Consider the following 24,047-nt stretch of genomic DNA (forward strand, 5'->3'; position numbering starts at 1 on the left):
TTAAGAAATTAAACATTATTTTTAGTCTAGTTATTCAATTATTTATAAAAAAGATTTGTTTAATCTTAAATTACTTAATATATTAATAAATTCACAGATTTTATATTACACTTGCAATAAAGATATTAGTACAGTTTCAAAAAGAACATTTTTCATATATATATACATGCCTGAGAAATTATTTGCTTGAAACATAAAATGATTAATAAACCTAATCCTGTCTGTTGTCTCTCAGAATAAGACATGTACCCCCCCCATACTTGAGCTGACAGAGCTCATAACAGACTGATTCTCGCCTTTTTGCGCCATGACACATTCCTCCACTTCACCCTGAAAAGTTACAGCTGACCAGGAGTCAGACTTTGTCCATCCGGTCTGCAGACACATTACACACATTACTGAACATATTACCTGTTATATTCATATTCATACGGCAGAAACAGAATGCTACCATAAATAAAATGTGTTCGAGGCTCTTTGTGGTTTCCTCGAAAGTGTGTGGGTGTGTAGGTGTGTTTGCATGCCTTCACGTCTCTACTGTTCGAGCTTGTTTAAAGGTAGCTATCCTCCTTTGCAAAGACTACAAGTCTGCATGTTGATCTGAGAGGTGCGCGTGCAGCAGCAGTCGGTGGTTGGGGTGGTGTTGTGTGGGAGAAACTTCGCCTCTCTTTCTGCGGCTCTTTCTGTTTCTGCATGCGTGGAAGTCTGTGCGTGTGTGTTTGCGTGCATGTGTGTTTGTTTCGAGCCTTCACCAGGTTGGGTGGGTTACATGAGGGGCTTCTCCCTGCTGCATCCATTTGACTCAAACTAACCAGCGCCGACCTGTCACCACACATTTCAGCGGTAAGCAGTCGTGACCAAACGACACGTAAAGACACCTTAACCGTAAACTTCTTGGATGTGGCGTCACTGCGCTCTAGAGGAAAAGAGGTAGCCTGCTAGCTACTGACATGCTAACTTTACTAGTTGTGTCTTTGCAATTTGCGCTAGCTTGTGTTCTAGCTTGGTTAGCAATGGGTTTAATCTAAGGGCGAGCTTTAGTCCAGCTTCGGTGCCAGTTGTCATCGTGTTAACAGCACTTTAATTTGTGTTTCGGTAGATGGAAAAAGGCCAGTTTGCATGTGCACAGTTTTGCATTTTGCGCATATTTCCGTGCGAGACAGACGGCTAAAGTCAACAGCTAACGCTAGCTAGCGTTAGCCGCCGTTAACCTGTTTGCTCGTTTCTGACGCAAATGTTGGTCAGTCAGTCATCCGCAACCTTTTCATCTTATTTTAACAGGATGCTGAAATCTGTCAGCATCTACCACCTCCATCCTCGTGAACCCCTCCTCCCTCCTTCTGTTTTTCTGCGGTAACGGTCAAATTATCTTTCGCATTGCGTTATCGGCCACCCGCTGTGCGGAACACCCGAGGAAACTGACCCAAGGTGCCGCTGGACTCGAGCGAAGCACATGCTGTTATTTGTCCTGAACAGGTGTTCCTGATGATGCACGCGACTAATTGGATGATTAACCCGTAGCTGCTCAGGTGTTAACCTCTGTCACCTTCTGTTCCAGCTGCTTTAACTGGGTTGGAAATTAAATCTGAGTAATGTTTGGGTCGTAAAGAAAATGACGATTATTAATTCATTTAATAAATTATACATCTGGCAACATGTTAGAAAATCCTGAACGATGTCAGATTTTCCTCTTAGGGGGCATTTTTTATGTGTTCTGTCTGAAGGAAGAGCAGATGCGTCATGACATTCTTTTATGTTACTGGTTGCTTTATCAGTGATCATCTGAATCATGTTCATTCTTGTTTGAATAGTTTTTTGGTGCAAACAGCCAGCTGGTCCTCTCAGATCAAGGAAGGCGTCTCCTCGCACACTTCGCCCTCAGCAGAGAAGCAGGTTGAAACCTCCGTCTGACTCATGGCCGTCTGAGCCGACACGGCCCCACCGTGGCCCATGCTCTGTATCCGTTTTCCTCCCCGTTCTCCTTATCCCTCAAGCTGACGCAAAACCCCAGACACCTACCTCCCCTTCCCCAACCCCACCCTCACTCCCACCCCGTCCCCAGCGATTCACCCCCTCCTGCCATGGTGTCCGGCACAGAGACCGTGCACTACATCCATCTGCACAATTCCAGCCAGTCGGTGCTGGAAGCCCTGCGCACACAGCGACGTGAAGGCCTCTTCTGCGATGTGACCGTGCGGATACACGACGCCTCGCTGCGTGCCCATGCCTGCGTCCTGGCAGCTGGAAGTCCCTTCTTCCAGGACAAGCTGCTGTTGGGTCACTCTGAGATATCCGTGCCGCCTCTGGTACCCGCAGAAACCGTGAAGCAGCTTGTGGATTTCATGTACAGCGGCTCGCTGGTGGTGCTGCAGTCGCAGGCCCTCTGCATCCTCACTGCTGCCAGCATCCTTCAGATCAAGACGGTCATTGACGAGTGTACCCAGATCATCTCACAGAGGAAGGCGGCAGCAGGAGCGGCAAGTGCAGCTGCGGCAGCTGCAGCGGCGGCGGCGGCTGCAGGAGGGGCCATGCTTGGAGGAGTTCTCCCAAAACAAGAAGAGCGTGGCCTGGGGAAAGGGAGGGAGAGTGGAAGCAGTGGAAGCTGTTCTGTTAGTAGCGGTAGTGGAGGTTATGCAAACTTCTCCAACTTCATGGCTGAATGTGGAGCTAATAACGTGGGTGGGGGTCTGGCAGGTGCCAGCGTTACTGTCAGTGAGAGCGGCCCCGGACCGATGGATCAAACTAACACGGTGAATCTGATGGCGCTGGGAGACATGGGCACCAGCTCCATGTGTGGCAGTGATGGGATGGGCCCTGGGGCCGGCACAATCCTCATGAAGCAGAGCTCCAGCTGCACTCAGGACGTCAGGTACAAGCTCCGAGACCTGTTGGCACAGACTGCCAACGGAGCCGGCACCGGTAACGCAGGGAACCTCTCCATGGGCTGCAGCTCCAGCGTTGGCGGCGTGGACGGCATCAGCAGGGACGGCCTCCGCGGCAACGCGACTGACCTCTCCGATGACCTGGTGGGGATGGACAGATACAGCGAGGAGGAGGACTTGGACGGAAGAGAGCGAGGAAGAGATGGAGACAGAGACAGGGTGAGCGAGCCACAGCCGCAAGCAGAGGCAGCCGATAAGACTCCAGGTAGGGGGATAAGGGGAAGGGTTGCTATGGTTACAGCTTTCAGGCATGCAGAGCTGCAACGTTTTCTGTTTCTTTTTATGCTTTTCCCTCTACTCATACTGCATTGGCGTATAACGCTGAGATGTTTCTGCACTTTGCATTGAATTTCTCGCCTCAACTTCAACAGATATTGTCTTATTGATAATCTATGGACTTCTGCATTTTGCCTGTAGGTCATTCCCCTCATTATAAGCTGTGTAACCGAGTCAGTTTGGTTGTGCTCCTACAGACTGTGTGACCACAATTTACAAATGGGATTTCTTTTCCACCTACAACTGACACGGACCTTCTTCTTTTCAGGTTCTGGGGGGAGAGGGAGTGGTGGTGAAAGATGAAGGGGTGCAGGATGCAGATGGGACCGTCTATACGCTGGAGGATGGGAGGCGAGATCAGGAGCAGGGGAGTCAGGAATCCATGGCAACCTTTGGGCAGGTACGTTAACTCAGAGGTGAAACGCTGCTGCTGAAGCTGGTGTTGATGGCTCAGAAAATAAAGAGTTAAAATGTTAATGTAAAACAGTAAAATTGGAGATATGTCGCTCACTTTTAGTGAAGATTTTAATAATTCATCAATGACTACATGCAGAAGGATTCCAGCGAGGAAACACACATCTTATACATTTTTATACAGAATGTTGATTTTAAGGATAAATTTGGCCATAATCTTAATTTTTTAACTTCCAAAGGATCTTCTGATGTTAAATGTACAATCTGCATTTCAGTCACAAGTCCTGAACTAAGTAGAAAGAGAAACACGGTGAGAGGATTTCTACCGCATCCTGCCGTACACTGCAGGACTATACGAGGAACATCTGCCACACAATCATAGGATGCAGCTTCACCTTTCACTGCAGATGAAGTCATGATGGGAATAATCTGCCCAGTTTAAGCAGTTAAAACATCGTGTTTTGCTGGGAGAGCACAGCAGGTGATCATCACTGAATCCAGCTCCTCCTGATTGATCAACTCCTCCGTCAGGTCTTTTATCTTTCCCCCATGTGATTCTTTCCTCCTACATAATCAGACATTTTTATTCATCACAATACTAAAAAAAAAAAGGTAATATATATATATATATATATATATATATATATATATATATATATATATATATATATATATATATGAGGATAAAGAGGATGATAGACGCCATACTGAGCAGATTAAGATGTCGGTGATACAGGAAAAGATTGCAGGGCTGCAATGATTAGTCAATCTCTGTTGACAATAGTCGACAATAAAAATAGTCGACTATTGTTGGCAAAGAAAAAAAAAAAAAAGTGAGACATCATCTTCTAATCCTATCTCTGCTGAGAGTTGCGCATGCGTAATAAAGTCCACCAGGGGAAAATTATGGCGGCGGACTAAGGAGCAAAATGGCGGCAGAGTACATCAAAGTCTGGGATAACTTCACATTAAACCTTATTAAATACTGGTGAGATTTGTAAAGCGGACCTTGTGTACCACGGAAGTACGTCTGCAACTCTCGAACACTTAAAAGAGGAGGCACGTCGGACTTACATAAACAACCTTATGCAAAATTTCAAAGCTGAAAGTGAAATAAGATCCATTTATAATAATCATGAGATACATAATCCGCATTGGTCGACTAGTTTTAATAGTCAAACCACGGCCAATTTTGTAGGAGTGTCCAAATGTCCAGAGAGAAAAAGGTAGGGCACTCAAAATAACCCACAATGCATCCTAAAAAGTAGTGAGCATCGACGGTCACTAGACGGGTCAGTATAGACCACAATGCATTGCGTAGAAGCTCAACATGGCGCAAAGAGGCGAAAAAGCATTTTATTGAATAAATGTTGCAACAAGGAATAAAAATAAAAATATATAACTTTGGTTTGGATTTGTAATGACATCTTAACGAGCATTGTGGTTACCATGGTGACGGCTGGTAGTCACATGGTCTGCTGCGAACTATGTAGTGTGCTATGTAGTGCAGCCCTATGTAGTAAGGAGGGGTTAGGGGGGTGGGGGGGGGGGGGGCATTCGACACAGCTTCTGATTCTGGGGAAGAATTGCTGCCACTTGAGGATGACGATGGGTCCACCTAGCAACAGTGGACAGCGATGCTTTCTGTTAGTGATGGCGGTGTGTCAGTGCACCAGAAGCAGCAGATGTTGGCCAAATCCGGCATTTACCCAGCCAAGGGCCCGGCGGCAGGACTCGGGGAATATCCAGTAGCTGAAGACTTACGCTCTGAAGAAGTCAAGTGGGACTAAACAGCTGGGCAGAATATCCATGATGAAATCCATCAAGGTGGATCAGAGAGCTTGATAGGAGAACTGGGTACTGTGGAGACTGGGATTTGACCAGTGCCGAACCCACTGATTTCTACTACATTTTACTACTGTTAGTTTAAGTTCTACTTGTTTTCTGCTTATTTTTTATTACTATTTTTACAAGAAAAAAAAACAGGATTGGGAAAAAAAAGTAAATTAATAGTGAAAGTTATGTAATCTTATATCATAAAAAAATATAACATATACAGCTTCCGTCTGGCCTCTGCCAAAGGACAGGTCAGAGGTTAAGACGGTTATTTTCAAATAATCACATTTTAAAGTTTTTTGTTGTAACACTTTAGAAGAAAAACATTGAAATATAGGAACAGTCGTGGATTCAGCAGGACGGTGTTGTGGAAAAAAGGTGTAGACGTGTTCTGTGAGACAAAAACCGTGATGAAATGTCAGATCAGTTATAGCGAGAAGCACCTTAAAATGTTCAGCTTCAGGATTTTTTTTGCCATCACCGCTGCAGTGAACACATATAGTGCGATGAGTATGATAACGTTTTATTAAAAAAAAAGAAGTAGAAAAGTTCTTTAGGGCTTGGGCAATATGCTCGATGTGTCCTGAGACGTTTTACGTAGGATATAGAAAATGGCTAACTCACGAACTTGAGTTGTCTACGCAGGTTTTTTCTTTCGAAAGCCCTCTGCTGGTCGGAGTGTAGCTCACTGTGTGCGCACGTGGCATGTAGAGACATGACGGAACGTAATTACACGTCAACATGAGAAAAGGATAAATAAAACCAGGCTGTTCAGATTTTATAATAAAAGGACTAAATATAACCCTGTTCTAGAGGAAAGGGGAACTTAGATTACTGCTGCTGTGGATCTGCTGCAGAATTAAAATAACTTAAATAATAAAATGAGATGATAATTTAATATAAATAACTGAATAAAATATATATCAGATATTAATTGAGTAATTATAGAAAATAAAAATAAACCTGATCTTGTAGGGATGGCAAGGGTTGCGATAGGGGAGCTGGGTCGTCCCTCTAATAAACTGGTCGGGAAAACACTGGTTTTTTATTAAATGTTTGGTCTTTACAATAAAAAGTTTGTTGAAAGTGAACCAATTGGCGGTGGAATGAGAGTTTACTTAAATCCTACTGGTGTTCTTTTATGCATGATCATTTTGAATATCAACAGTTACACAGTGGAGATTTAACAATGAGGTGTGTCGTGCATCAGACTAATGGCAAAGTATATCGGGACATCCAGTTAGAGGCCACATTCGCCCATTTCCCTAGTGGACATGCATTTCACAATACAGCAGCTTGGACGGGACTTCCTGAATGCACAAGCTGTTGTAGTCGTGTTGATTTATATAAATACGCTGAGTAACCTTACATTCATGTGTGTGTATATATATATATATATATATATATATATATCTATAAGGCTCTCTGGACCTTACGCAGTGGCTCTTAATACTGGCTAAAGAACTAACTAATGGTTTTAAGTATGGATATAATACCAAATGTAGACTTTCAGAAATTTTTCTGTTTTTAATGTAACACTTGCATTTGAATTTCCACAACATAATGACACTAAAAAGCACCAGTAATATGTTTTTTTAATCTATTTTTCTGAAAAAAAAATATTCTAGAAAAATAGTCTGTCTACTGCAAAGGTTTTATGTTTTCTTCATTTTAAAACTTAAAAATATAAATAAATAATGTGGATTTTTCAAAAAGAACAAATTTCTTATAATAGATATTCATTAATTATCTGTATCACTTTATCCATTTTGGGTCATGGGTAAGCTGGAGCCTGTCCCAGCATTTAACTGGTGAGAGGCAGGTACACCTGGACAGGTCAACAGTCCATTGCAGGGACAACACAGAGAGACAAACAACCACTCACTCCTAGGGAGAATTTACAGTGACCATTTAAGCTGACATGCACGTCTTTGGACGGTGAGAGGAAGTCTCCGGACAGCAGGGGAAATTCTAGTGCAACAGCTGCAGGACAGAAGTATCCGCAGTAAAAGCCACAAAATAATAAATAAAATGTTATAATATAGTATAAAAACCATGTGTAAGTAGACAGCTAGTAAGATAAAGTGACTAAAAACAGAAAGAACATACACTATTTTAGATAAGGTAAGCATGTGAGAAGATTATAGACGAGTTTCAAACTGGCTTTAAAATAGTGCAAAAGAAAGAACATAAAGTTTTTTTTTTTACCTCTGGGAGGGTATTATACTAAAACTACCAACAGTTTAAAGTGTAAAGTCTGTAAAACTTTATGATTACAGTCTTATTTCTTTGAGATTGTAAGATTTTTCTGTAAGAAAAGGAACTGGTCTACATGTGTGGAGTGAGGGACAGCTCCTTTTCTGCTCTACAAATGTCCCAACGCACCCTGGTCTCACCGCTGGTCCCTAGTTTACACCGAGACACAGCAGGTGTTTACCTTCCTCATATCTTGCTCACCTTTTCCTGTGTCCCTCTTCAGCTGGAGGCTTTCTGTGATGGCGTAGGTTTATGAATGCATAGGCAGGTCCAAGGAGAGGAGGAAGAGGGATGGCATCATTTTCCTTAACAAGCACTCAGTAAGGGGATGTATATCTTCTTTGCACCACCATCAACTTGCTGTTAACATGAAAATAAGAACTTAAAGATACTGTAAACTCACATTAGAGTGTTTCCACTTGCTCAAGGCCTGCAGCTTTCAGATCACCAGGAGAGAGAAGGTGTCATCCACTGGACAGAAGGGCAGTGGGCTTAAAGCACTGATCCTTATCTGCATATTTCTATATAGTGGTAATTACTGTATAGATAGACTGGTACGTCATTACACATACATGCATACAATGACATACTCAAACGCAGCATGCATTCTCAGGTTTTTATGTGAATTTAGTAGGGCCGGGCACGTTGAGGTGTCGTCACCTGGTCTTTCTCTTGCATCCACTGTCCTCTAAGTGTCTTGAAATAGTTTTTTGAAAACTTATTAAACAAAAGGAAAATCAACCTAGAGCTTGTTCTGAGCCTTTGCTCATACCACAACTTTGTCTCGTGAGAGTTCATGTAAGCTTTTGACTAATGTTAATGAGGGTTTGCTCTGATTGGCTGCAGGGAGGCCAGAGTTGGAAGGGGGGCTGGCCCAGTGCATGGCACAGTGCATTCCGACCTAAAAACATCCAGCAGCTTAGCTTTATGGCTGGGCAGGTCGAACCGAGGAACAGCTTACGGAATTCAGCCATTTATGTTTGAACCAACTCCGAGCCTGAGAGTGAAGATACCGAGATGGTAGAAGAAGCACATTTAGCAAGACAAAATGTTTACGCTGGCAGAGCACTTCACCACACCGTATATAAAAAGAGAAAACACGGTTCATTGTACAGTGCAGGGGGTTAAACTTTAGCCCGTCCCTTAGGCGTTAGTATTAGCATTAGCATTAGCTGCGTCAGCAGTAAAGGCATGACTTTATATCATTATATTCATTCCACGTCTAAAGTGCATGACTTCAGGTGTGGAAGAGGGGGCTGACTCATTCAAGTAGCCTTCTGTGATGACGAAATCACAGAGCAAATTAAATATCACATACACGTTGCGAGAGTTTACCTTGTTGGCGGTTTTGCTGTGAACAAAGGGGCCCAGCACGAAAACACATCCGCCGTCTTCAAAAGAAAGACTTTAGGGAAGTCCAACACCAATACAGTATGTTTTTAAACTTGGAAAAGTGCAATTTCCGGGTGATGACGTTCCGTTTAAAGTGTTATTATTATGCATAAAGTCAATTAACACGTTTATTATTTTATTGTGCTTAAACATATTTTGTTTAGTTTTTCAAGTTTAAGTCAGAGTCCATCAATACACCCAGATTTCTGGCCTGGTTGGTGGTTTTTAGGTGTATAGACTGAAGCTCTGTTGTGACTTTTAGTCTTTTCTCTTTGGCTCCAAAGACAATCACCTCAATTTTGTTTTTTGCTTGACTGGAGAAAGTTCAGACACATCCAGTTATTAATCTTCTCAATGTGCATTTACCAGAGCCTGTACGGGGGGCTCTGGTCTGCCTCTGGTGACATTGTAATTATATATCTGTGTGTCATCTGCGTAGCTATGGTAACTATTTTAGTTTTTCTTTATGACGTGTGCCAGTGGAAAGTACATGTAGATGTTAACCAGAAGAGGCCCCAGAGATGGAACCTTGGAGAACTCCACATGTAATTCTTGTCTTCTCAGATGTAAAGTTACTATATACACAAAGTACTTCCTGTTCTTTAAGTACGTTTAACCTCTCTGATGCATGAATTATAAAAGCCTTGGTCAAGATTTTTTCTGAAGTGTTTTTTTTTCATTCTCACAGAGGACATAAAAAAAGATGTTGAAGCTTTTTTGTTTCCAAAAATATGATTTTCTCATAAAGTTACAAACATGTCCACTCCAGTGGACTACATGCGCCTGAGCACTCAACTTAAAACATTGTAAACTTGCTATAAAAGTGAATTAACTTGTGTTCTATTGTAAATATACAAACACCTTTTCTTTTTCATGCTTTGAAAAAAATTTCAACAATTTTTGGGAAATTTCAACACTGTACAGGTGCTATGTTCAGGCCTGAATAAGAAAATCAATGACACTCATAGCCGTGAATCTTATGGGCTCGACACACGGGAGGCGACCAACGACAGCGGCGGCAGCAGTGCCGTGCATTACGCTCTAAGATCGCTTTTCTCCAAGAAATTTGATTGGTTATGATATTGGTGGGGATTTTGACATTTTCAAACCAGTCCCTGACGTGACAAAGTATGACAGATGGAGAGTCAGAAGATTTGCCCATATTGACAGAAATCTTGCTGTTTACTGTATAAATGAGAGACAACCCTGGGTTCATCCAGTTTACAAAATAGGTAACAGCATCGTGAATATCATCATTGATGGACCTCAAGGCTGGATCCAGATACATCCAAAACCTACATTTGGACTAATTCCTCTGGCGCCACACCGGCTGCCTTTTATTCTGCTAAAATGATCTATTCTTCCATGTTCAATAGTGTTTCCAGACTGCGCTCTATCATTGGTCAGGTCCAGGAAGCCCCTCGCTGGTTGGCAGTAGGTGCCAGGCGACAGCAACAAGAATTGAACTTTTCCTATTTCTTGTGTCGCGTCGCAAGCCCTGTGGGCACGTCTACATAAACGAGCGCAACATTACACCTGCACATATGTTGCCTGTCACTTGGCTGGAGGAGGGCAGCGATTTTTGCCTCAATACACAGGTTCGATAGAAAATGAACGGAGAAGGTGTGACGTAGCCTCCCGTGTGTCGAGCCCATTACAACCCATTACACCTGCATGTGTCAAACCATCTCCAACAGGAGAACATTACTGTGAGTCTCCACAGCTCTATAAGGATGCAGGACAGTATTACTAGCCCATATGTTGGAGATAAGTTGGAAGAAAACACTGACACTTTCGTCCCTACATCTCCAAAACATGTTCAATCTCACCTAGGCTTTATTGAAGGTTCGCAAAGCCTCCAGGCACAGTGGCACACAGCATTGCAGCAGATGTATTTAGTCTTCCATGTGCATGCAGGCATCATGACATCTGTTTGCATTTTTCACCTCAGTAAGTTGGGGGCCAGTAAAATCCTGTGCCAAACCGAATATTCTGGTAGGCCTGTTTTTTTTCTTTGCTGCGTTTGAAGTCTACAAAGTATGATAAAGTAATTATTATAGCAACACATTCTACAACTAATCTGCACAAAAATGGATATTTTAAATGAATAGCTTATACATATAACAATTATACATTTGACTTATAACCAAAGCAGTGACAAGAAACAGTGAAGCAATTATATGACTTACGTTAAAAATTATTCTGGGTGATGCATGATGTCCATTTCATTAGAACACCTGGTTAATCGTAATTTTTCTACATATTTAACATAAAAATGTCACATTCCAAACAGATAATAGCCTTCCTTAGAGCTTACTGTATATCATTATATGTTCTAGCATAGAAAGATTGGCAGGATATGCTAGCAGTGGTTGGTAGGGGTAGCTGTTTGTGGGCCATCTTGGATTGCAGAGGAAATTTACTTGCAGTTACACCGACTGACCACTGGAATTGACCTCAATAGAGTATGGCAGCATAGAGCACTCTAGAGCAGCTGTGCTCAAGTCCAGTCCTCGAGATCCACTATCCTGCAATTTTTAGATGCAACCCTTCTCCAACACACCTGAATCAAATAAATGCCTCGTTGTCTGGCCTCTGCACAGATTAATAAACATGTAGAGGAGGGGATTCAGCCATTGATACAGATGTTTTGAAGAAGGGATGCATCAAAAAGTTGCAGATAGTAGATCTTGAGGACATTAAAAAGAAAATGACTTTTTAGTAACTGTCCACTACATTGACCACTATGCACCAGCAGTACCAGAGAGGCCCAACCAGTTATGCCCTAGACATCTGAGGTAATATACATAATATAATAGTTAGTACTGGGTATCATCACAAGATTCAATTCACAACAGATTATTTCGATTTAGTTTCAATATTAAATCCAGTTCTATTTTTCATGAATTCATTTTCCATTGAATATTAAGACGTCTCAAAAAGATTCTCAATATACAATTTTTATAGAGCACAGTCCATTTACTTGACAGTCAAGATCAATGATCTGAGCGTTTATCAGATAATAGTAAGAATTTGATCTGACACTTCTACGTAGATGCTACCGACGTAGATGCAGCTTGTTTAAGCTGGGCATCTACCCATGAACGATTGTGACGCTATCGCGTAACCCCGGAGCAGGAGAAATACTCTATCTGCTCCTCACTGAAGCAGAGTGCTGAATTTGACATGGTCTCGGCAACAGAAGCTGATTTTGGACGAGAGTGACACAGACAAGCAGTTGTGTGTATATATGCTGAGGTCTCGCCGAGCCTCGTACAATGTCACACAAGAGTAAGGTCATGTCACCAGAAAAGAGGACGTATATAAAAGAATCGCTCTACAACTTTATGGATCGATATTGGATTTATTAAGTTTGAGTCAATAAATAGATTTTTTTAAACCCAGCCCTAATAATAGTGAGAGACATAACCAATGTGGCGGCTTTCAGGGGCTTGAAGAGCCTTGATCACATCTTTTTCTTCAGTCATTGGTGCAGAGATCACTGTCCTTCCTGCGACCACTTCGGAATGAGAGCTGCTGAGATGGCTGGCTGCTGCTCTCCAGAAAGCGCTCCAACATATCCAGTTCTGTATTCCACTCCGGTCACACACTAACTTAATAACTAGCATATCTGCAGGCAGATTCAGCATCTGTGGCTTTCGTTTAGCTTGAGGCTGGCCATCGCCATGAAAGAATGACACAATGGCCTCCCTCTCCTGAGCAGATGTGTAACAGCTGGGATCTGGAGAGCTGCTGGATAGCAAGTTTAGCATGTGAGCGAAACACCCAACGTGCAACTGAAACATTAACTACACAACTCGGACTATGTCTGTCACGATGATAGCTCTTGTCTAGTTAGTTCCCACTATCCTAACCAAGTACCTCAAAGTTTTCTTATCAATCATGTTCATGATCATTGAGGAAAAACAATAGTGTGTTCAGTCAAAGGCTGTGGAAGGTGCTTCTCAGTAAATCTTTGTCTTGTCAGGGGGTTCCTCACGGTTCTGTTATGGGCCCAATTCTGTTTGCATTTTCATTTTTTGGGCCAGTAACAATTTTGGTAATAAGTTCATTTAAAGGTGACTCTCCCATCTCTGAGCCCGTTACCATGCACACTGAAAATCTGACCATTACCTAATTTCTGGAGTTCTCAGATAAGTAAATCTAACCCTAACCCTCACACCTGAGGGAGCGCCTTGCCACGCCCTTGTGGTGGCCATTAAAGGTCAGGTGAACACCTATAATAAATATTCACCGATATTATTTCCATGATGGCTTTGACAACATACAAAGGTTTTATTGGTGGAGATGGCATGGTCATTACTTGTGTCAGAAAGGCCGAGGAGGGCAGCAGGTGGCAGATGCTGTCAACGCCGTGTCAGAGGGAAGACACGGCAGAGGCATCGGATGTTGCGGCTGAAATTCTCAGTCGGGAGAGCATCCGTCCTTCCATGTGGGAGACCGAAGTTCGATTCCCCCAGGGGTGAATCGCTGTAGAGAACAGCGTCTCCTATATGACAGTAAATGATGCCTAGTAATTTAGTCATTTGTTTAATTTATAAAATAAATATGTACAGATTCATCTGAGATTGGTGCCAGTTTATTGTTAAATAATATTTACTATCAGAGGAAGTCCTGCAGGTGCAAAGGGACACAATCTCGCTATTACCAGGTGGCCAAGGATGACAGAAATTAGGACAATAAAAAAATCATTGTGTTAGATAAATAAATAAAAGGAAATCCTCCTCTTGTGTGTTTCATTAGCGTAGCATCACTTCTAGACCTCCAGCCTCCAGTCTGGTCCCGCTCTGCTGGAATGAAGGACCAAAGCTACTTTTCACACTGACTGCTACATGCTGGCAGCAGACTGGCTCCTTATTTATCTCGATGTGTTTTATAACATGAAAGTTTTGTTTCACAATGACAGAACATGTTTTAGTGGTTGAGGTTCTTTTTTTTTGCCTTCCTATCCAGCATCCTAGCAGCAGAATGATAATCTGGTTGCTGTGTCGTGCTGAACAAATTTGCTTTGCCAAGGAGAGGCTTATGGGTATAATGTTCCTCTTGATAATCTGATACGTTTATTTATTTATTTACTGTTGAATTGAATTATGGAATCTATGTAATCTTGCTGGACCAGACTGGAGGGCATAGAAAAAGACGAAAGACGGCAAACAGAAGCAAAAGGGAAAGAAGAAAGAGGAGACAAAAACACCACAGACCGAAGGCAACGACCCTTCCCTTGAGGTTCTTATTAACGTCATCTCCCTTTTTCTAGAAAATCCTGTTTGTTTCTTCTTTTTTTTCTGAGCGTGGCTCTTAGGAGAATTAATGTGGAATGTGCGTCTTTATTTATTTCTGCAAACAGCTTTAATATCCAACATGTGTGAAAGGTAATAGTGGATTGTGCACAAATGTCCTCACATTTCACATCATTTCCTTGATTTATTCTGACCGTAGGTGTCACCTGGGTTAGAGCTGCATGGAGGAACATTTTCCTGTCAAGGAATGATTCAGAGATTTTGGACTATTCCATGCTCCCAACTTTGTGGGAACAGTTTGGGAATGGCTCTTTCCTGTTCCAACATGACAGTGCAACCAGTGAACAAAGAAAGGTCCATAAAAACCTGGATGAGGCGATGAGTGGAAGAACTTGATTGGCCCGCCACAGAGTCCTAATCTCAACCCGATAGAAGGCTGAGAGGCAGTCCTTCTTGTCTAACAGTCCTAAACCTTGTGGAACGACCTTCCCAGAGGAGTTGAAGCTGTTATAGCTGCAAAGAGTGGGCCACCGTCATAGTGAACTCATTTGGGTGGAGAATGGGGTTCTATTAAGTTCATACGAGAGCCAAGGCTGGTGAGCCAATACTTTCTATAGTGAATCTGGATGTTTTGAAATCTCCTCTAAAACACTTGTAAATGATAAATTCACACATTATCAGGTATAAAATGACACCAAGTAGGATTTAAATAAACTCTGCTAAATTTAACTTCACTGTGATTTTTATCTTTTAAACAAACTTTTTATTCTGAACCTGGACCTGCTCTCATAAACTTGCAAACCAATGTTTCCCCGACCGTTGTATTAGACCCGTCACCCCTAGAAAATCAAGTGTATTTTATTTACTGTTACTCAGTATCATTTGTTGCATTCAATTATTTGATGTTCCGATTTGACCTTATTGTTTGTTTGTTTTTTTTGTTTTCTGTTTTCTTCAATCTTCCACCAGATCACAACAGAAGTAATCTAGGGTTCCATTTTCACTATTTTTTAATCTTATTCTCATGTTGACGTCGTTGTCTCTACATGCCACGTGCACACACAGGTGAGCCACACCCCCACCAGCACACTGAGAGCGCACGCTGGAAATAGCTGCATCAACCACCTGTAAACCAGACAAAATATCTGCCTTTTAAATGAAAAACGTCTGCTCAGAAGAGCAGCTGCAGGAGTTTCCTGCTCCGGTGTACAAAGAAATTCGTGTCCATCTGGAAACACACCAGCTGAACAATCCGTCTCGTCATTGTCGTCATTTCTGAGGCGAATTACTGCTTAAAATGGACGAGTTGCATTCAATCTCTTACTGCTCGTAAAGTAGCTAGATAGCTAGGAGTTTTCTGGATGGGGGTAAGCTGTCTGATTGGTGTTGCGTGCGGTGAGCTTCACTCCGACCAGCGTGGACGACGCTGCTGTGATAGTTTATAAAACGTCTCGGGATACATGGAGTGTACTGGTTCTAGCCTTAAAATGTGACAAAGTCTTGATTTTCTATCATCTTCTCTAAAAACCGTCTCTGGGATTCTGGTGTTTTGTATGAGTCAGAGTTTGAGGCTTCTGCATAAAAATAGTTCAGTTCCTCAAGTCTTTTTCAACTCGGGAATATTTCGAAACTCTTGGTTTAATTGCATCTTAATTATCTCATTTGATTGTTTTCTATCTGACTGTTTGGTTTCATGTTTCAACTCGTTTCTTTTGGTCGCTACGAAGCTATTTGTTTTCATCTCGTTTTATTTATTACTGTGTAAAAATTTGGGGGCATTTTTTTTTTTTTGAAAACTGAAAAATTTAATGACATTACTGTAAATAAAGTGAGAAACTGAAATTTACCCAGAAACAAGTTTTTTTTGTTCAGATTGGATGAGATTAGAACATAATCTTTCTGTGGTCAGATGTTCCTAAAACAAAAAGAATTTGAAAGAATTTTTGTTCTCCAATTTTCTCAACTTTATCTTTAAGTGATTTTATTTGTTTGTGGTTGTTTTCAGGATTTCTATGACGAGCAGGGAGTGTTTTCAGAGAGTTTCTGGCCGCAGGAGTGAGCCCAGCTCAGACCATGGCGTTCAACCCCAGGGGACGGGTCAACAAGCCCATGACTCCACCTCCGACCACTCAGTCCTCAACAACCAGGTCGGCGCCGTGTGTCACACCTGCTCATTATAAACAGTCTCCACAGTTTACAGGAAATCAGTCTGTTCAGCTCTGTTCTCATCAAATATCTGTGATATACCAACATGATCTCTTATAAACAGGGCTGTCAAATTATTACAAAATCTTAACCAGATTAATCACAGCTTACAAATGAATTAATCATGATTTATCATAGTTTGTAACTATGCCTGAAATTTGCCTGTTTTTACTGTATTCTATCAACAGAAAAGAAGCCAATATTTACAAATATTAATTACTTTTTTTTACATTAGATGATCACTTTAGTTTAATGATCAGTTCAATATTGAATAAATCAAGCCCCTAAAAATTGACCCTTGTCCTGGCCAGTACCCCTACCTGGCCCCTCCATCAAAAACTTTACCAGACACACCCCTACATAGCTAAGTATAAATCTTTTCTACCACCCGTCAGATACTTTGTTAGAGAGGGTCCTGCTCTGATTTGTATTTTAGAGCCTGTTCATCATTTCCCTCGTCACATTCATGGCCCCTAAATGATCAGACCTGAGTCTCCAACATCTGCACAGCAACAATGAGTTAGAGAAGACGTCTCCTTGATTTCTTTGTTGTTTAACTCTGACTAGATATCTGAACCTGATCTGTCTTCATAAATGTGTGCATGGCTGTCTGATAACTAGTAGATTTTACAGATATTTCACTAGCAAACCTCATTAATACTGACAAGTTAGATGAAATAAAGGCAAATAATATTTAAACTGATAATCATTATTTGATTTATCGATTTGAATCGATTCAAATTTAATAAGATCCAATATTGATTCATAAACTTGGAGATTGATTTATTTTTTTTTTATATGTCCTCTTTTCCAGTAACTTGACCCTGCTCTTGTGTGACTTAGCGAGGCTCGGCGAAATCTTTACAAGTATGCACACAACTTGTTTCCTGTGTCGCCTCCGTCCTAAATCAGCTTCTCTTGCCGAGATGATGTCACATTCAGATGTTTTCATGCACCAGTGTGGATTACATTCCACCTGTGAAGTATTTGCACCATATTATCGCTCATATTAGCACCTAATGCTAAGATCACCAGCTCTCATATTAGCACCTAATGCTAAGATCACCAGCTCCCCATATTAGCACCTAATGCTAAGGACCCCCAGCTCCCATATTAGCACCTAATGCTAAGACCAACAGCTCCCATATTAGCACCTAATGCTAAGATCACCAGCTCCTATATTAGCACCTAATGCTAAGACCACCGGCTCTCATATTAGCACCTAATGCTAAGATCTACCAGCTCCCATATTAGCACCTAATGCTAAGACCACCGGCCTCTCATATTAGCACCTAATGCTAAGACCACCGGCTCTCATATTACACCTAATGCTAAGATCACCAGCTCTCATATTAGCACTTAATGCTAAGATCACCAGCTCCCATATTAAGCACTTAATGCTAAGATCACCAGCTCTCATATTAGCACCTAATGCTAAGATCACCAGCTCCCATATTAGCACCTAATGCTAAGATCACCAGCTCTCATATTAGCACTAATGCTAAGATCACCAGCTCCCATATTAGCACCTAATGCTAAGACACCAGCTCCCATATTAGCACCTAATGCTAAGACCACCAGCTCCCATATTAGCACCTAATGCTAAGACCACCAGCTCCCATATTAGCACCTAATGCTAAGATCACCAGCTCCTATATTAGCACCTAATGCTAAGACCACCGGCTCTCATATTAGCACCTAATGCTAAGATCACCAGCTCCCAGATTAGCACCTAATGCTAAGACCACCGGCTCTCATATTAGCACCTAATGCTAAGACCACCGGCTCTCATATAGCACCTAATGGTAAGATCACCAGCTCTCATATTAGCACTTAATGCTAAGATCACCAGCTCTCATATTAGCACCTAATGCTAAGATCACCAGCTCCATATTAGCACCTAATGCTAAGATCACCAGCTCTCATATTAGCACCTAATGCTAAGACCACCAGCTCCCATATTAGCACCTAATGCTAAGATCACCAGCTCCCATATTAGCACCTAATGCTAAGACCACCGGCTCCCATATTAGCACCTAATGCTAAGACCACCGGCTCTCATATTAGCACCTAATGCTAAGATCACCAGCTCTCATATTAGCACCTAATGCTAAGATCACCGGCTCCCATATTAGCACCTAATGCTAAGACCACCGGCTCTCATATTAGCATCTGATGCTATTTATCTGGTTTACATGACAGCATGTCATAGCTGCTCTCTGTGTCCACAGCAGTGAGCACACACACATGGACACGTGCGTACACACACAGGTTTCCGTCAGAGGACAGAGTGCGCACATCGGGAAACATGTCAACCAGCTGAGGGAAAAGTGTTGAACCCTCTCCCCAGGAAAGTGTGGGTGTTAAAGCACCCGCATCACCACAAGGTTGTGACACCCTCAAGTCCATCCATAGAGCCAGCAGAATCATCTTGTTCCCCCATGTCATAAACCAGGGATGCTGCCCATGCGTAAAAAATGTTAACGTAATTAATAACATATATTGGTTATTTTTGACATACTTACTTATAAACAATAACTCTTAAACAGAAAACAGAGAAATGGACCAGAGTGAAGCTGAAGACGATATTATAAACTAACCACTAGAAATACTGTACAGCTTGTGGGAAAGAAATAATATTTTTGTTTTACAGGATATTCAGGAGGATGTTTGCTTTCACATTTATCTGCTAAATACCTTTCCTGTCACTCCAAGAAGGATAAACAGGAAGTGTTCAGATGATCATGCCTCACACACTCACTGACACAGTGATGGACCTGTGACTGTCCATTTATCCTCCTCTCCAGCTTCTGTTCCAGTACCCAGTGAGCCAGTCGCAGCCCGCTCCGTTCTACGTGGGAGGGCCCATGGGAGGCATGGACAACATGGCAGGAAATGAGCCCAGTCAGCAGGCTCCGCCCCCAGCACCAATGACCCCCGCCCCCACCACCTTCCACCTCCTCAATGCTCTGCAGGGCCCTCTCCTTCCTCCCAGGGATCTGAGACCTCGTTCGACTGCACGCACTGTGGCAAATCTTTACGTTCCAGGAAGAACTACAGCAAGCACATGTTCATCCACTCGGGTGAGTTTACGTTACACTGTGATTGCCTTTTTCTGCAGAAGGATACATTGAGTGTACTCGAAATATTGCCCACCCCCAGGCCATCCTTTATCTCAGTGGTTCTTAACCATGGGTCCACAGCCCATGCTTGGTCCTCGATCACCACCTAGCCACAAACGCACTGCTTGCTTAATTTTTGCATGGTGGCTAACCTTAGCAGCATTAGCTTCCCGCCATTGTTTGTGAAGCTCTGGATGGTGACTTTTTCAGGTGACATATCAAATTGGTGGTGTTGAAGGACATATGACGCAGCATCCTAACTCGCATTACTTCAACTTTCAATTAGTGCCGGCTGCTTTTTCATTATCTGCTTTTGAGCACAGTGAAAAAAGACCACACCACTGACCTTGCTTCTCTGCTTAAAAACCCCACAATGCTGTGCTGCATCACTATCATTGTGACATGTCCAAACTATTACAGCATGGCCAAACACCTAAAATGATCTAAAATGAGTCTCAATATACTGAACAGATTTCTGATCTGTTGTCAGATATCACCTGATTACCCGTCAGTACTTTGGACTCTCTTATTCAAGTATTGTGTGGCGTGTGGTGTGTGTGTGTGGTGTGTACCTGCCCCCCCCCCCCCCCCCCCCCCCCCTCAGGTCAGAAACCTCATCAGTGCTCCATCTGCTGGCGCTCCTTCTCCCTGCGGGACTACCTCCTCAAACACATGGTGGTTCATACTGGTGTCCGGGCCTTCCAGTGCACCATGTGCGGCAAGCGCTTCACCCAGAAAAGTTCTCTTAACGTCCACATGCGCACCCACCGTGCTGAGCGCACCTTCCAGTGCAATGTGTGCCACCGAGCTTTCACCCACCGCACCTTGCTGGAGCGCCACGCCCTCCAGCATGCCCACCACGCGCCCCAGGCTCCAGGCCAGGGTCAGGGCCGTGGAGCCGACATGACCTCACCTACCAAGCACAGTCCTCCAGCTATAGGAGGACCCTCAGGTATGACTGGAGCAGCTGGCATGGTTGGCAGCATGGCCAACATGCCCAGCCATGGAGCTTCCTCCACTTAAAGTTAGAGAAAGGAAAAGCAGGGGGGAGGAGGAGGAAGTTAGTGAGCCCATTCCTTGAACCAACACTTAATCGGTCCTTTTACTCTGGTGGGAAGAGCTCTTACAGGTGTACAGGTTTCAAAATTTTAGCTTCAGTCAGGGATCCTGCACAGGGCTGAAGGCCTTTAAGTTTGAAAATAATGTACATTTATAAGCGGTTTTGGATCTGTACAAACATCTTTGGAAATTTTGTGGAAAAATGCTAATAGTAGTAGCCCTACTCTAGTTTCCTGTGTTGTGACATTTGCTGCTGTGAGGATGATGTGAGGTACAGAGCAACATGCCCACCAGTCACACACATGAACAGCCATCTGAGACGTCTTGAATTTTAAATAAGGGTTCTCTGCTCTGATTGGATCGTTATCGGCTCGAATCGCCTCACAAAGAAGCTGGATAAGAAGGTCTGATCTTTTTATTGAAATGAAGAAGAGAGCCACATGGTCTTTGTTAAAGGGTGAAGCGAGAAGAGGGAAGGAGGAACTTTTAGGAGCTCTGAGATTTCATATCCAGATGAGAAGATGAGAGTTCAGAACCAGAAGTCTTTTCTGATTATAAGTTGTGTAAAAACAAGGGATTGGCAGCCATTTCTAACCCGCTGTGGCATCATTGATAACAGATAGCTCTAAAACTACCATCATCATCATTAGCACTGTTAGATGCACCGATTAAAATCAGACTGCTCTCCTTTGTCTCAGTATTACAGCTGAACAATTCGTTGATTTTAAATCAGAGTTGCAGTTTAAATTTTTCTAATTAGCAAATTGCAACGATTATTATCATAAACGGTGCCTGATCCGATAGTGTAAATCAGATCAATAACAGCAGACTGTTTAGGTTTTACTGCAAGGACAAAGTAGAAACCTGTTCTAGAGGAAGCTTCAGTGTGGTGGCCACAGGTTGCATGTTGTAGTTGGTAAATGAAGCCGTTCATATCTCAACTTTACGTCCTGGTTGCAGTATGAAGCAGTTCTTATTTACACGTCATCTCATGTGAAAATCCTCCATCTCAGGTTAGAAGCATAATTATGTGTGAACACTGAATTGGAGCTGGATTTTAAGAGATTAAATCATTTTTAGAAATTTTTTAAATCTTCAGCATTCCTCAGCGTAAGGGAGGTGAATCCGTTTAAAGCAGAAATCCTGCAGCTTCTCACTTCCTGTGTGGGAGATGGTGGTCCATGTAAGTCCTGCCGATTCACCACGCAGATGTTGTCTTTACGCTGCCTGAGTGGTTTTTATCAGATGATGCTGTGGTTGTAAAATCAGGAGGTGACTCACAGTTTTAGCTCCAATTTTACATCCTCCTCTCTGGATTTAAACACAGCTGTTTATCTGATGCATAAACGCTTCAGATGGACCATGTGGTTGGTTTCACAGAAAGTCACGATCAGAGCACCCTTATTTTAAATGTTGAATTGTATAGGAACTCTGTTTCCGAGAGGTCAGAGTCACCAAAGACAACAGGAAAATTGGGAGGGGGTGGGGCCAGGGTTTGATTCACCTTCAATTCTTTTAAATCAGGGACTATTTTCCTTTGTGTCAAACCTCTGTGAACTCAGACACGTGAGAGGTGAAGACACATTAAACACAACAAGTTGGAAAGAGGAAAACTGTCGGTACCTGCTTTCTCAGCAGGTGTTGGGACAGGCTGTGTTCCTGCACATACAAACAAAACAAGCCTGCACATGTCTGACAGACGGCCTCAGGAATCTGTTTCAGCCCACTACCATCCTACCTGAGCTATATGAGCTGTGTTTAGCATCAGTGATGTTAGAAATATGTTGGCTGCTTAAATTTATCCAAATCTGCCTCAAGATGTTAAAGCGAAATGGTAAAAAAACTAATTCACAATCAGAACATATGAGTGGAGCCGTGCGACGGACTGGTGAGCCGCCTCTCGCCTGCTAAATGCTGGGTTAGGCAGCCGCCCCCCCCGCGACCCTTCATGACGAAGCGCTACAGATAATGGATGGATGGATGAATGGAGTCATGACCTGATAAAAGGAGTCATTTTCCTTTCTAAAAATCGTCGTTGCAGATAGAATTATGAATTTTTTCTTTTGATTTTATGAATTAACATAATTTTGCTGATTTTCTGATGAACAAAATATTTTAAAGTTCTGTGAGAAGCTGTCAGCCATGTTCTCACCAGCAGGAAGTAAAGACAGAATAAAAGCTAAAGGACAGGTGTGTAGTGTCTTACAGGAGGATCTTGTAGCCACGTCTTTGTCCTCTTACTGTCGGCCTCCTCCTCAGCGATGCAGGACGATGTTGGTGGAGATTCTCAGACGTCCAGCTGACTTTGATTCAAGCTCCTACGACAATCAAGCAGTAAGAAATGGCTGCTGGTCGAGTTTCTGCAGGAACAGACGCTTTTCATTGTCAACTGTTTAATTTGAAGTTTACAAAGGAAAATGTTTCAGGTTGGGGTCAAAGTTCAGGGCAGGGATGTCGTTCTGTCACCGAACACAGCGTCAACTCTTTATCAGCTCGGCTTCATTCAGTATGTGTAACGTGATGTGTAAACCGTTTTGTAGTTGCTAAGTCGCACACAAATTTGAATCCAAAATAAATTTACACATACAATTTACAAATATGCTCAATCACACACACATTTCTTTTACCTTCATCATCGTACGTGTAGTAGTTTCATGTTCAGAAAGCCTCTTGTGCAGACAAATGATTACATACATGTGCACGAACCGCCTGATCTGCACCACCAACACTGCATTTACACACAGATCAGTTAATGAGTGCACGAAGGGTTTACAGACTCACTTTCACACATAGGTGGTGCGTTTAAGTGCTGGTAGAAAGCTGGGTCATCTGGATTTTCATTCGGTTTTCTTCTGTAATTGATTCAGAGCAGTTTACAACACGTGTGAAAAAAGTTACACACAAAGTGGTTTACAGGTTCTCCACACATGCACAGTCCTGTAATCATGTCACTTTTAATTCCTGGTCCCGTGAAGTAGCTGTTCAGTAGGAGTCCAGAAGTTTCTGGTGGATTAATTCAGCCGTCCTCGGTTGACCAGCATCTAGGACTCTGAGGCAAACGTGGAAACACTTTCAGTCCATCTTTCTTTCCTTAATTAAAAGTTGAAGGTGAACGGACCTGGCACTGGTTTGGGGGTGGTGGTGGGGGGGGGGTGGGTGGTGGGGTGGTGGGGGGGGGTTGGGTCTGATGCAGTAGGGTGGCGCTGCAGGGATGAAAGGGGGGCGGGGGGGGTTACGCACAGCAGGGTGAATTAAATTCACCGTCATCTGTCTGGACGCTTCAC

At 42.8% G+C, this 24,047-nt stretch overlaps 1 protein-coding gene across 1 annotated transcript; it reads left to right on the forward strand.

The window, feature by feature from the left end:
* The first annotated feature begins 607 nt into the window (after positions 1-607).
* Positions 608-22,725, forward strand: zbtb45 (zinc finger and BTB domain containing 45). The gene is given in 9 exon segments (XM_041984236.1): positions 608-843; positions 1,812-3,107; positions 3,109-3,147; positions 3,487-3,618; positions 5,255-5,412; positions 16,383-16,524; positions 19,390-19,527; positions 19,530-19,665; positions 20,309-22,725. Coding segments are annotated over 8 exon segments (2,190 nt in total). The 5' UTR covers positions 608-843; positions 1,812-2,081; the 3' UTR covers positions 20,728-22,725.
* The last annotated feature ends 1,322 nt before the right edge of the window (positions 22,726-24,047 follow it).

Source organism: Melanotaenia boesemani, chromosome 4, assembly GCF_017639745.1.
Source record: "Melanotaenia boesemani isolate fMelBoe1 chromosome 4, fMelBoe1.pri, whole genome shotgun sequence".
NCBI lineage: Eukaryota > Metazoa > Chordata > Actinopteri > Atheriniformes > Melanotaeniidae > Melanotaenia > Melanotaenia boesemani.